The sequence below is a fragment of the Lolium rigidum genome, chromosome 3, assembly GCF_022539505.1.
Source record: "Lolium rigidum isolate FL_2022 chromosome 3, APGP_CSIRO_Lrig_0.1, whole genome shotgun sequence".
Taxonomy (NCBI): Eukaryota; Viridiplantae; Streptophyta; class Magnoliopsida; order Poales; family Poaceae; genus Lolium; species Lolium rigidum.
This window is the reverse complement of record NC_061510.1, coordinates 9,398,159-9,411,505: the sequence shown is the minus strand read 5'-3', so window position 1 is coordinate 9,411,505 and position 13,347 is coordinate 9,398,159. Positions and strand designations below refer to the sequence as shown.

At 47.3% G+C, this 13,347-nt stretch overlaps 3 protein-coding genes across 3 annotated transcripts; all 3 read right to left on the bottom strand.

The window, feature by feature from the left end:
- LOC124694295 lies at positions 1-3,289 on the bottom strand. Its single transcript, XM_047227295.1, has 5 exons — positions 3,277-3,289; positions 1,912-2,270; positions 860-1,027; positions 609-717; positions 1-391 (listed from the first exon to the last, which is right to left on the bottom strand). Exons 1-5 carry the CDS (start codon positions 3,287-3,289, stop codon positions 201-203), a joined length of 840 nt encoding a protein of 279 aa, XP_047083251.1. The 3' UTR covers positions 1-200.
- On the bottom strand, positions 3,187-5,829 carry LOC124701156 (quinone oxidoreductase-like). Its single transcript, XM_047233204.1, has 5 exons — positions 5,672-5,829; positions 5,438-5,576; positions 4,695-4,921; positions 3,755-4,012; positions 3,187-3,651 (listed from the first exon to the last, which is right to left on the bottom strand). The coding sequence occupies exons 1-5, from the start codon at positions 5,711-5,713 to the stop codon at positions 3,340-3,342; spliced, it is 978 nt and encodes a 325-aa protein (XP_047089160.1). The 5' UTR covers positions 5,714-5,829; the 3' UTR covers positions 3,187-3,339.
- A 2,372-nt stretch (positions 5,830-8,201) lies between these two features.
- LOC124694407 (sphingomyelin phosphodiesterase 4) lies at positions 8,202-12,264 on the bottom strand. Its single transcript, XM_047227395.1, has 4 exons — positions 10,897-12,264; positions 9,747-9,887; positions 9,533-9,649; positions 8,202-9,136 (listed from the first exon to the last, which is right to left on the bottom strand). Exons 1-4 carry the CDS (start codon positions 12,262-12,264, stop codon positions 8,519-8,521), a joined length of 2,244 nt encoding a protein of 747 aa, XP_047083351.1. The 3' UTR covers positions 8,202-8,518.
- Positions 12,265-13,347: the final 1,083 nt, after the last annotated feature.

Sequence of the window (13,347 nt, the reverse complement as noted above, 5' to 3'; positions counted from 1 at the left end):
GGAAATTGAACTCTATCTTGCTTATTGTACAAATTTACTTATTACACAGGGCTGGTACAAAATTCAGAACCGGAAATTACATGTATTAACAGTTTAACACCAAACATTCTTGCGCAAAAAATGGAAATTTCAAACTAAATCTGAACACTCCTGTCCAATGCTCTGAATTTTGCAATGTTGTGAAAAGATCTGACAGTTTATCAGGGGAGGAGGTAGTGTATGCCTGTTGTTGGACCACTTCTATCCGTCAGGAGCTTGAGTAGGCTCTCACCACTCTCACTCTCACCCTCGTCCTCAGCCTGCCTTTTAAGAAGAGAGTATGCGCAGTACTCCACATCGTAGACCTCCACACCCGTCCCGAAGCACGCCACCGATGAACCAACAGCCTCACCTGCAAGCAGCTTCAGCTGTTCAGTTCAAATTGGATACAAAATCTGCAAAATTGTTATACTGTCTGAACTGGGTAAACACGACACGTTCGCCACCTCAACTCTTCAGTGTAAGTTGGATATAACAAATCAGCACAACTGTTTATGCTGAATCTAAACTGGACAACCACGATAAGTTACGTGTCTCTTGCGGCTTGATGCTCTCGAACTCAAACTCACCGTGCGTTACTAAAAGTAAGTTCTCGTCGGGATATTTGTCAGCAAGGGCCTTGATTACACTGGCGTATCTAGTTCTTGCCGCCCTGACAGACTCTCCCCACTTGGGTACCTGCAGTGAAAAGATCTGACAGTTTAAGGCATGGTAGATTTATGTGACAAAACTGACTGTCAATGCTGACTTGATAAAGAAGGATTACTGGCTGTGTCAACTATGCCTGCACAAAGGGGGAAAATAACACACAAAAACAGACCTCCGGGTAGAGGGGCTTGGTAGAATGGTCGATGGTTCCTGTTGGTAAGACGGCTTCGAGTTCTGCCAAGTCAGGAAACCACGTGTCGACGCTGGGCGCAACCTGGCTAACAAAAACGCCCATTGCTTCGGCGTTCATCATCTCAGACAATCCATACTCAATTGACACCTGAAATTCACAAACAGATTTACTACCACTGTGAAGATATATTGAATGCGGGGAGAGCAAAGCATGAAAGTTGAAGCTCAACACTACTTTCACAAAATCTGCACCAGACAACGTTATGAACATACTAGCAGTTCTCTCTTCTGATGACCATTAACAGTACTACAAATTCAGAACAGCTGATGGAATGCATCCACATTATTAGAACAAGCAGGTCGTCAATTAGATGTAAATAGAGATATCCGGGTAACTGTGTATATCTCCCGATCATATCATGCATCAAGAGTAAAGCGCTCACCAAACGAAGAAGCAGTCTAGCCCTATACTTTGACGCTAGCCGAGTCAACAGACATATATCTGCCATGAACTCGACCCTTCTGACATGAAAAGTCGGGAAAAAACGTGCACAAGATTCGCTCGCGTCGCGTGTATATCAGAAATTAAGAACGCAAATTGGAGAGCTACACTATTGCAACATCAATATCTGTTCAAACAAGTTGAACCTCCTCGTCTTTTTAACAGTAGGAGCAACTTCAGCTCAGGTGCCAGAAAATTGAAAACGTTAGTTCAGGTTCAAGAAACAGTCAGTCAGTGTGACTGAAACCACTTCTTTCGTGCAGTCTCAAGTTCAGGTTTAACACGGTGCGGATAGATCTTGGAGATAATAATTCTCAAGCCTGAAATCAGAATCTCATTTGATGTTGCATTTCACGCAATGACTGATCTAACTCCTACTAGTACCAACTCTGACGCCAGTCATCATTCATCAGGAACTCGGGATCCAGTCAAGTAAATACTAACGCGGTCATGGACGAACGAACGAACGAATGACGAAAGGGGATCTATCCATCCAAGACAAGACAGTGGAGGGAGGGAAGAAATTAGACCTTGACGCGGGATGTGTCGAGGGGCACATTGGCGCTGGACTCTACGGCGGCGGCGAGCGCGGCGTCGTCGGGCACGGCGCAGAGGGCCGTGACGGCCTGGGCAGCGGTCTGGAGGCAGCGGAAGAAGGGGGATACGAGGACGCGGTGGAGCTGGTAGCCGTCGGCGGCGGCCTGCGCCCGGATGCGCTTGCCGACGGTCCAGGCCCTGAGGATGCCGGCGTCAGTGAGGGGCGGGTCCCAGGGCCGCGGCTTGTTGGCCGGCCACATCGGCTCCGCGTGGTCCAGCCGGTCCCCGTGCCGCATCACCACCACGCGCTGCGGTGCCGCCATTGACGTCAACCTCTCCTCTGTTTCTTCCCCTGTTTCTTGGGCAACAGAAGAAGCCAGGTCCTTTTGAAACAACTCTCTTCTTCTCTCTTTTAAACCGGAAAGGCTGACGTTTACAATTGTGTCTCTTCTTTCGTTTTTTATTTTATATACTTGTATTATTATTCTATAAAAAGTAGTACTGTATAATTTTATGATAATATCTGACTTTTTGAACAACTATTTTCTTCTCACTAATTTTAGACAACAAATAAAGGAAAGATTAAAAAACATTCTTGATAAAAGGATCATGAAGTCTACTTGTGAACAACTCTCTTATGCTATAATTTAAAACAAGCAAACACCATAGATTTAAAAAATGGTGAGCAACTCTTCTAACTCTTTCTCCAATTTAAAACTAACAAACGAGTTAGATAAAAGTTGCTAACCACATAAGTATGCTGCTTAGTTTCTTCTTTTTGCTTTTTTTTTATTTACACGAGAATTATTGTTAATGTTCATAAAGTCGACTTGTGAACAACTCCAAGATGATAAAAAAGGAACGGTCATAATAATCTAACACATAAAATATTTGAAAGAGGTTTGTTCGTTTCTTCTTCTCTCTACCAAACAAGAGACAGAGACAGGTAAAAAGGTCAACCTGTGGTGCAAAGGAAAAACTGATGCTACGTGGCGGCCTCCAATCTCACAACCAATGACCCGACATGACATGACACGATCACACACACACCTACTCACCTGAAAGCGATGTGCACAACAGCCAGGACAACACTTCGATCCAGCACTACTGCCACTTCGGGCCAGGCCCTAACACAGAAAATCTAGGCCCGACCCATTCAAAAGGCCCAGAAGCCAGTCAATCCGGGCCACTTCCTTATTTCACGTTTCCGGGCTACCCGGCCCGACAACTGGGCCAACTTTTCTAGGCCCAGGCATGCTGCTGCCATATACACACATCCTCTGAATTCAATATGAACGGGTGAGCCACACAGAGGAGGATTCAGTGTTCAAATGCAAACATAACAAATTCAGACAAACATATCATCCCCATCCCCTATTTATTCAGACACTACCTCACTGAACAGTGAAAAGGGTGTGTGTCTAGTTGTCCGGGATGAGCAATATGGACCCGGAGGTCTTCCGGGCCTCGAGGTCGGCGTGGGCACGGGCCGCTTCCTGCAGTGGGTAGGTGTGGTTCACGCGGATGCGCAGCACTCCACTGGCCACGTTGGCAAACACCTCACCAGCCGACTGGAGCAGCTCGTCGCGAGTGCCTGTGTAGTGCAGCATGCTAGGCCTCGTTAGGAACAGAGACTTGGGAGCCAGATCCCCCATCGAGATAGGGTCGGGCAAGCCCGAGGACTGCCCGAATGACACCAAGTAGCCGTGGGGCGCCAGGGATTGCAGAGAGGCCTGCATACAGAAACAAATGTCAGGATGATATTGTGCATCTGTAAACTCACACATAAATAAGAGGAAGAGGCAACACAAACTAAGGAGTGTAAAACAGCCTTACCTTGTACGTGTCCTTTCCGACGGAATCATAGACCACATTGACACCTTTTCCCTCCGTAATCTCCTTGACTCTCGTCGCGACATCTTCCTTGGTGTACATGATCACATGGCGACACCCATCTTGGGTCGCATGCGCAGCTTTCTCTTCATTTGAGACGGTTCCGATGACAGTGGCGCCAAGGGCATTCGCCCACTGACAAAGGAGTGAACCGACTCCACCAGCAGCAGCGTGGACCAGAACAGTATGACCAGCTTCGACCTGCAGGGTAATCACAGTCTAATCAAGCTCCCCTGTCATGGCAATCAAATAAATCACGGAGTACTGTTAAAGCCCTGAGCGTATCTCGGGCATAAACACACCGACTAATAACATGGCATTCCATCAAGAAAATAACAGGGCATGCAGCACTCCACTATGCAATAATCAATAATGAGGAAAAGCCCCATGTTCAATCTTACAGTGGGTGGTTTTTAGTATATAATACATTAATACCTTGCACTTCAGCAGTTTAAATAGTTTATTAGGCCTTCAACAAATAACACATACTCAATAATGATCAGGCCCCTGGAGACAGCATGTGTCATGTTTTATACGTCCTGATTGACCTACGCACAATTCTTAACTTTAGGAATTTAGTATGAGAAAATAATAGATATCAGACAAAAGTTCAAATGGAGACTATATGTATTACCAGCAAGCACACTGAAACACTACGATACTCTCTTAGGATGAAACATAGATATATGTACATATCATGTACACATAAAAGTAAGAGATGAAATATACATGTACAGCTAAAGAATGAGGATGCAAAGAGTGCTGTCTGTAAAAGGACATGAGGACGTGTGGACCACCCCACCTTGGATTGCTAAGCAGGCAAGATTTACTCATCCAGTGAAAGATCCATGAACCTCAGATGACAAAGAAGACCTGACTGTACCTTGAACACACGGCGCACTAAAACATGTACAGTCATCCCCTTGAGCATGATAGCAGCCGCCGTCTTATGGTCTATCGAAGAGGGAACAGGAACAGCCACATTGGCTGGAAGAATCTGCTCTTCGGCATAAGAACCCATAGGCTTGCCAGCGTATGCGACAACATCCCCGACTTTCCTGCCGGTGAGGCCAGGCCCTACTGCGGTCACCACGCCAACAGCTTCCATACCTGGAGATGGTTGGAACATGCATAGACCATAAAGCCGGATAGTAGGGTGGAAACCATCATACTAAGAATCTGATAGAAGGTGATATGAAAAAGAAAAAAAAGTGGTCGAGCCAAAGGATATAAGCAATATTCTGAATGTTGTGAAGCATATGCCATGGGACCGAGCACCAATTTTGAGTGAGGAATAAACTGAAGTGAAGCATTTTGTTGTTCTTATGATGAGTACATTCAGTAGTGCTTCCGAGCATTCAAAACAAGCGATGATCCCAGTTAGTTGAGTTTCTAAGATATTGGTGCGTGGCTTCAGACGTGTATGAACTAGGTAAGCGTGGCAAAGGGTTCAGTTTTACAGGCAGGCGTTACCTACATACTACTGTAGTAGTTCCTACCAGGGATGTTCCGTGCGTCCATGAACAAATTAACATGAGCAAGGGCAAGGCATAGTCGAAATTCTCTTTTGATCAGCTTGTGTTTGCTTGGAGGAAGAGAGGTGCAGAGTAATGGGGCCGGCCGTACCTGGTGTGAATGGGAGTGGCGCGGGGTAGACCCCCTTGCGGAAGTAGACGTCGATGAAGTTGACGCCGATGGCGGTGTTCTTGACCCGGATCTCGCCGTCCTTGGGCTCCCCCACCTCCACCTCCTCCCACCGCATCGCCTGCGCATCCATCCACTCAGAAATCGATTACCCCCCGCCCGGCGAAAAGAATAAGAAGAAGAGAAACAGGGGAGGGGGGAAGCGGCGGCGCTTGCCTCGGGGCCGCCGAGCTCGTGGACCCTGATGGCCTTCACCATCTCCGGCGTGTCTGCGGTGGAGCAGCGGCAGCGGAGGCGGGTAGCAGCAGCAGCAGGCTTGAAGGTGGAGGTGGCACAAGGGGAGAAGAAGGAGAGTGGTAATGGTAGTCGAGTGAGATGGGAGCACGTCGTCATCGCTTAGAGCAGCTCTAACAGACCCCGTAAAATGGGCAAACCCGTATAATAACCGCCGATTTGAAGGTTTCGCGTCTATCCGGTCGTCTAGCACGCCCCGTAAAAACGCCCCCCGAATCGTTTTTTGCTGTTTTGGACTACGGAGCGGGTCGTCGCCCCCTACTTGTGCGGGGTGGGAGCGGGGATAGTGGGTGAAACCAGCATCGCCCACTCCACTGCGCGCGAAGCATTTCGCTGAAGCCAACCACCGCCGCCGCCGACCGATCTCCTCCCCCGCGCCCTTCCCGGCCGGATCCCGCTGCCATGGATCGTCCGCAAGAGCCGCCCCGTAGTCCAAAACAGCAAAAAACGAGGGGCCGGAAACTCCACTATGAATTATGCATCACATATTTTGGATGTGCTATGTTTGATGCGAAATTGTTGTGCAAATTGCTGTCTAAAACCCTGTTTCGAGGGGCCGGAAACTCGGACGAGCTAGCAGAGCCCGTATCTCCACCCCGTAAAACAGAATATTCTGTTTTACGGGGTGAGGATACGGGCTCTGCTAGCTCGTCCGAGTTTTTGGCCGACGAAAACTAGATACAGGGCCCTTTACTCGTGTTATACGAGACGAAAAAATACGGAGCCTGTTAGACCTGCTCTTACGAGTCAGTCAGGACGGCGACCTGCTACAGCCTTCCATCGATTCGCCTCGTCACCATCTTTCTTGTTCCACGCTGTCACTGACGTTGGGCACCGGACAAATTGTTGTCAGTGACCCCGAGCACCCCCTATCGACTCTCTACCCCTCCTCGTTCCTCTTTCTCCCCTAATTTAGCATCCCCTCAAATCCATCAAAATAGTCTCTAGCTTACACAAACAGATTGCATGCATGGTCGTGATATAAAGCTTCATAAAACAGATTGTTGTCATAGTGGCTATTGGGGAGACTGGCTTTTCAGAACCTGGATGCATGTGAACCCACTTTTTCAAAAGTGCGTTTGTGATGTAAAAACATGTTTTAAAAATCGAAACACAAAATGAATGCAAAGATGATCTCAAACATGTGCCTTGGACATGAGTTTCGTGACGAAAAAACCTTTTATTTTGCCTCGGCAAAAAAGTGAAATTTTGCAGGGCTATATAGCAGTATATATGTATATATGTGACGTATTTTTTTTTTAATTCTGAAATAAAAAAGTGGTTTCTTCGCGAAAACTTTCTACGCACACAGAAACATGCATACGTACCCCGTTATTTTTATTTCAGAATTTTTTAACATCTGAAAAATGCATTTCTCACCTGGGTTCACGTACACCCAGGTTCAACTGGGACTTTTCCGACTCTGGGTGCATATATTTCATACAAACAGATGTAGTTTATACCAATGGATATCACACTCTATCTTATTCTTGTATTCTTGTTGAACCACTGGTTGATTATGTTCAACCGATCATGTGTGAGTGACCAGGAACTGGGACGACCTGAAAAAGTGTCTCTAAATTGAAAGACAGCATGATATTTTTTTTCATCTTTACTCTTAGTTTTACTCAAAAATGGCACTGCAAGTCCACAGTTGCTACCGATCAGAAAGAGTTTTGCTCCAGTACAACCCCTCCCCAAACTCAACAAAACCCAACCGTATTATTTAGACCCATATCCAAGTCCAAATCCAAAACTCAGTATTCCCACGTATAGGCATACAGTCGCCGCAAGACTGTCCGGCGTGAACACCACAAGACAGTCCGGCGCCACAAGACAGTCCAACGCAAGCACCGCAAGACAGTCCGGTTAATCTCGTTCCCAACGCGATGGACAGTCCGACTGAATTGCACCGGATTGTCCGGGGTGGACTATCCGGCCGTTCGTCGCGCCGTTACGGCGCCGTCTAACCTGCACGCCGCCCCAACCATACCGGTACGGACCTACGAGACATTGCCGAGACTCGCTTCGTCTCACAGTGCCTCGTGGCTGTCCATCACCACCTTGTTGCTCCTCCCGCCTAACGGCCACGACCACCACCGCGCTGACGAATCGCCACCAATAATCCACGTACATACATAATTATATACATACGTATGCGGTATACAATTTAGTTGGATCATACGGGTTTTATACAGGGCTACGTATACCTGTTTAATATTAAACGAAGGGGTATCAAGCGATATTTAAGTTTGCTTTGAGTTTAGGGAAGGGGGTTGTACCGGAGCAAACGCCGATCAGAAATGCATAACTCTCACCGCGTCGGTTTCCACAGGTTTGTCGACCACTCGCAGCAGTTCCACATTCAGATATCCGAAGTTGATCACGCGGCCATCTCTTTCTCAGTCTCAGTTGTGGCAGATCGACAAAATTAAGAGACAAACAATGGGCAAGAAAGACACGAACCGAGTTTTTTCTTTTCCTTTTTTGCGGACTAGATAAAAACCCTGTATTACATCGTTTACATGAACAACATTTTTTTTCTTTCCATTCGCACAGGTGCCGCCGTATTGCCAACCACACCCTTCTACGGCAAGGCAGGGTCAACTAACTTGCTCTCTGCAAACACAGGGCGACACCCATCACATCTCTCTGTGTAAGTCCCCTCATGTCCTATGGAGTTCCTGTACAGCATATGCCGCCTCATCATCTTCCGGAATCGAAACCTGGGAGCTTCAGCGATTCTCAGGGCAACACAGGTAAAAAAGCTCAAGAGAAAGCACTCCTCGTCCCTGCCACCACCGCATACAGCAACACAAGACCCGCCAGCAACTTCTTGGAAGCAAAAACCCTCAGGTTGATCTTCACCCTATGCGCCCTCATAAATTTGAGCAGAGCTTGTCCCACCAAGGCGAGCAGTGAACAAACAGCCACAAGAGCCATCCTCGCAGCATCCTTTGGCCCACCTATCGTCGCCAGCTCACTGCGGTCAAACTTGATGTAAGTTGGCCTAGCTGAGCTATCATCAGCACCATCGTCACAGCCAAGTCGGAGGGCGTCATTCAGCCAGTCAGACACGCGGATCAGGATCCGGGCGAGCCACGCCACTTCAGTCTCTGAGATGGGTCTCTTCATCCAGTCCCCTCTATACTTCACTTCACTAAATTTACTCCTGCCCAAAACGGGATGCTTAGGTGTAAAAATCTCGCCACGCCCCGGGTGCTGCTGCTGTGACTCGTCTAGCGAGGTGTTTTTGTGGTGGGCGCCTTCGATTCGGCCCTGGAAAATCTTTTTCATGCGCGATTTTATCAAATCCAGCGACTGGAGAGCTGATGATGTGTCACCGGGCAGACGTTGTATCTCCAACTCTGCTCGGATCAAGAGGAGCTTCAAAAAATAAATATAAAAGCTGGTATCAGCATCCACCCATCTTAAGATTATGGCAAATGGCGAAAACCTATTATAGACCAAGCACAAAAGGAGTCCCTCAACATCGATACGAACTCTAGTTTCACAAAGTTATAGTCTCAATTAAAATCTAAGGAATGTCACCATACTATCCTCCAGTAATTTACTCGAGCCATTTGCTGATACAATTCTCACTACTAGTGAACCTAAAGGTAATATGGCAATTCTATAACTAAGTTTGATCTGTCCAGCAGTAAACTCCAGTACTATTCAGTAATATACTAACTGACACCCACTGGATATTCAATCAAGTGTCATGGTTATGACTAGGACTAAATAAGCTAAATTACTAATCATACAACAGAATGTGTGTACCTGAAGCAGATGATAAGCACCATCCTCACCAGAACTGAAAAGTCTTAGATCAGAGTTCCTATTCTCATGCAAGAAAGACCCATCTGCATCAGTTTCTGTCAAACCATCCTCCCAGTCCTGAAACAGACCACACAGATTATACAAAATATTTGGCATGGCAACTTCATCATACAATCAAATTCAAACAACAGATCAAAGCTGAATTGTAACCCACCTTTAGCTGTTCACGGATTGATGGCACAAACTTCACTACATCATCTGATTCTGAAGAACATGACGGTCTAGAGTGATAGGCGACATCCACTTTATATAGAAGATCTGCCAGTTCTGAGGAGGAGGACAAGACCTCTAATACCTGGATAAAACAAACAAGCATGTCATTGGGAAAATAACACACATAAGGATGGTACAACAAAAGAATAAATAAAACGTTTCTTCTATTTCATTAATTGCATGTCCAAAATAATAAATAGAACCTCTGAACTACACATTGCCACAATAGTACCAAGGTGATCCTTGGTGGAACAACCATCACATTTTTTAGCACACAAATGTACGGCCAAATTAATTTAGGAAATTACACTGTCAAGTGTTAACAGGAAAACCTTAAAATACTTGGCAAAAAAACTAACAAGAAGCACGTCGGCATGTATGTTTTATATAGATAAAGCATGACAGGTAGGAGGTTTACACTTCAAAAAGACAAAGGTACCTCCTCAGATGTGAAAAATTATGCATAATATGCACATAAATAAAACTAGGCAGAAACTAGCGAATTTGAAAGCTTGCAAAACCAAATATGAATTCATACAGGAGCATGAGCGGACACATGAGCTAATTTCCAAGGGTGCTTCATATAGACATATGCCAAAATTTCGGTATGTTCTCGACCCACAAATTATACATGTGCCAACAGTGGGAATTTCCGAAGCTTTTGATGGATTAAACACTAACCTCCTATATGTAAGAATTTTAAAATATCTCTCTGTGCCATATTGGCTTCCGTGTGACACACGAAAGCATACAGCAAAAAACACCATCATGAACCTAACATTTAGGAGACTAGTAGGAGACTTAACTGTTCAAGAATACATAGATGTACAGAATACAAGAGGTGACAGGTTAGGCATGGTATGCACAGAAATAGAACTGTAGTAATAAAACAAAGTGACTAACACTTGCAAGTTACAAATCAAGCATCCTCGCTTCTCATGTTTTAGTATTTGCACCTACTTTGCATTAAGGACCATCAGGTAACAGAACATTATAGGGAAGCAGCTAGCCCTAAATAAATTTAATGAAGAACTCAATCAATGTCATGTACAGCGTCGGAACAGAAGCAAAACTCAGGAGACAGGGCTAACCTTTAAGATCATGAGGAGCACTGAGGAGACGTCTGAATGGATAAACTTGTGTGCGAAGCCCAGGAAATGCACCACCATGGAGCTATAGAAGAGGTAATTGGACATCACATAGTTGTTCCACGCCGGAGTATACATGAGCTTCTCCTTTTTTGGCACTCCAGCCTGTTGCGTTTCCGTCCTGTTGTTCATGAGCGACACATCATATTCATCCAGCTCCTCTTGCGTAAGCTTCCATGGCTCCATGTACGCGAGCCACACGGAGAAGACCTGTGTGGCGTTCTTGACCACCGCACCAATGGGGCAGAACAAGAAGGCCCTCAGCACAAAGCGGTACATAGGCCTCTGTATGAGGGGATTCCAAAAGCCAACCTGGCTATCAGAGGAGACCACCATGCGCGTATCTGGGCTGCGGGCACAGCAGTTGAGATACATGATGAGCAGCTTAACCGCATCCCCGAGCCCAGGTGACGGCGGCTGGTCACTTAGCTGGGCTCGAGCCCGGGAGGGCAGCTTGAGGCCGAAGGCGCGGTATGTCTGCACGGGCAGCGGCGAGAAGTCGTCCCCGACGAGCCAGAACTGGATGAGCGTGTGGAGGAAGAACTCAGCGCGGGCGAACGGGTCTGCCTCAGCGGCCGTTTGCTCGCTGGCAGTGCGCTGGAGGAGGGTGCCGCTTGGGCGGCGCAGCGGCGGCGTGGACGCGGCTGTGGGCACGAAGTCCCTGAGGTAGGCGTAGAGGAGTTTGAGGTATAGGCATGGCTCCGGCTTGTTCCCAGGCTTGTGTGTGCCGGCGGCGGTGGGCGTGGGCGCGAGGGTGGAGACCCAGGACTCGATGCGGGAGCGCGATTTGTGGGTGGGGTTTGAGGCGGAGGCGGAGGCGGCGGGATCGGCGGAGGAGACGGGGTAGTATGCGAACCAGAAGAGGTAGTACTCGAAGACGGAGAGGTGGAGGTCGGAGCCGACGCGGGCGGCGAGGAGAGGGGAGGCGAGGGGGAGGCCGGGGGAGGGGTCCTCGGCGAGGGCGACGCGGAGCCAGTAGGGGAGGCGCTCGGAGGGGAAGACGAAGCGGATGAGGGCGAGGCGGTCGGCGGAGGCGGCCGCGGCGAGGAGCGGGCCGGAGGGGGCGAGGAGGTTGAGGAGGAGGGTGGCGAGGTCGGGGTCGGCGGCGGCGAGGTCGATGAAGGAGGGGGAGGAAGGGGAGGAGACGAAGAGGCGGTAGAGGAGTGAGGGGAAGGCGTCGGCGAAGAAGGCGCGCGGGTGGTCGGCGGCGTGACGGGCGAGGTAGTCGAGCACGGAGGAGGTGGCGGCGACGGCGGCCGGGGGCGTGGCGGCGTCGAGGACGGCGGCGGCTAGGGCGGAGGCGTCGGTCATTCTCCCGTGGGGGCGGGGCTAGGGTTTTGGATTTGGCAACGGCGGGGAGAAGGTGGGGTCGGATGGACGGCGACCACCGCTTGCGCTTGCGCCTGAACTAGACTAGACTAGACTAGAAGGGCGACGTGGCGTATCAGGAGGAGAAGGCTCCACGCTCCACGCTCGTACCCCTTTGTCGATGTCGCACTTTCCAATTTTCAAAATATGAGAACTAAAATCGTGGACATGTATTATACTGTACCGTGTGTACAAGTAAATTTTCGTTTCAAAATATGAACATATGTAACCTGCAGAAAAACGAAAATACCAAAGTGAATAATATTTCATAACTATTCACATATCATTAGTCTTTTTTTTTTGTCAAGGCCAGAAATTTTCAAATTTTAAGTGAAACTTTACGGATGCATCATAAAAAACATAATATTTGTTCCAGATTTTTTTCGGATTTTTCAAAAACTTGAAAGTGTGAGACCCGGTAATGGGGTGTGGGTGATACTAGTTGCAAATGAGAGTTTGACGCACCTTTGTTTTTCTATTAAATCGCAGATTTTGTGCAACCTAGTGCTTCTATTTTTTTTGTAATATACTTCTGTGTTTAAAAAAAATCTTATTCCACGAATACATACAAATATTCCGAGTATTGTGCAAAGTTTTGGTAGAAAAGCGTTGTATGTTGAGCTATGGAAAAATAACAAATTAGTTGTTGTCTCTAGGATAGAAAATTCAGACTTTTTTGTATAGGTCAAAATACAACGTATTTTCATCCAAAATTTACACCGTACCTTACCTTCAAAATGTTTATATGTATGTGTGCATTTAATTTCATATTTTTTGGAAGCTCACACATGGGTGTGGGTGTTTCCGTCACCGTCTACTGTGCTTTGAGATTCGGATAAAAGGAGGAGAGAGAAAGGAATCTTTCCATCTACCATGGTGGGCATGAATCTCGAGTAATAAATGGGTGGTGACAGAAACACCAACACCCATACGTGGGTGTACAAAATTATTTCCCTTTTTGGAATCACAAAAATGTTTTTCAAATACCCGGTGCTCATGTGCCAAAAACATTTTACGCCTGGTTAT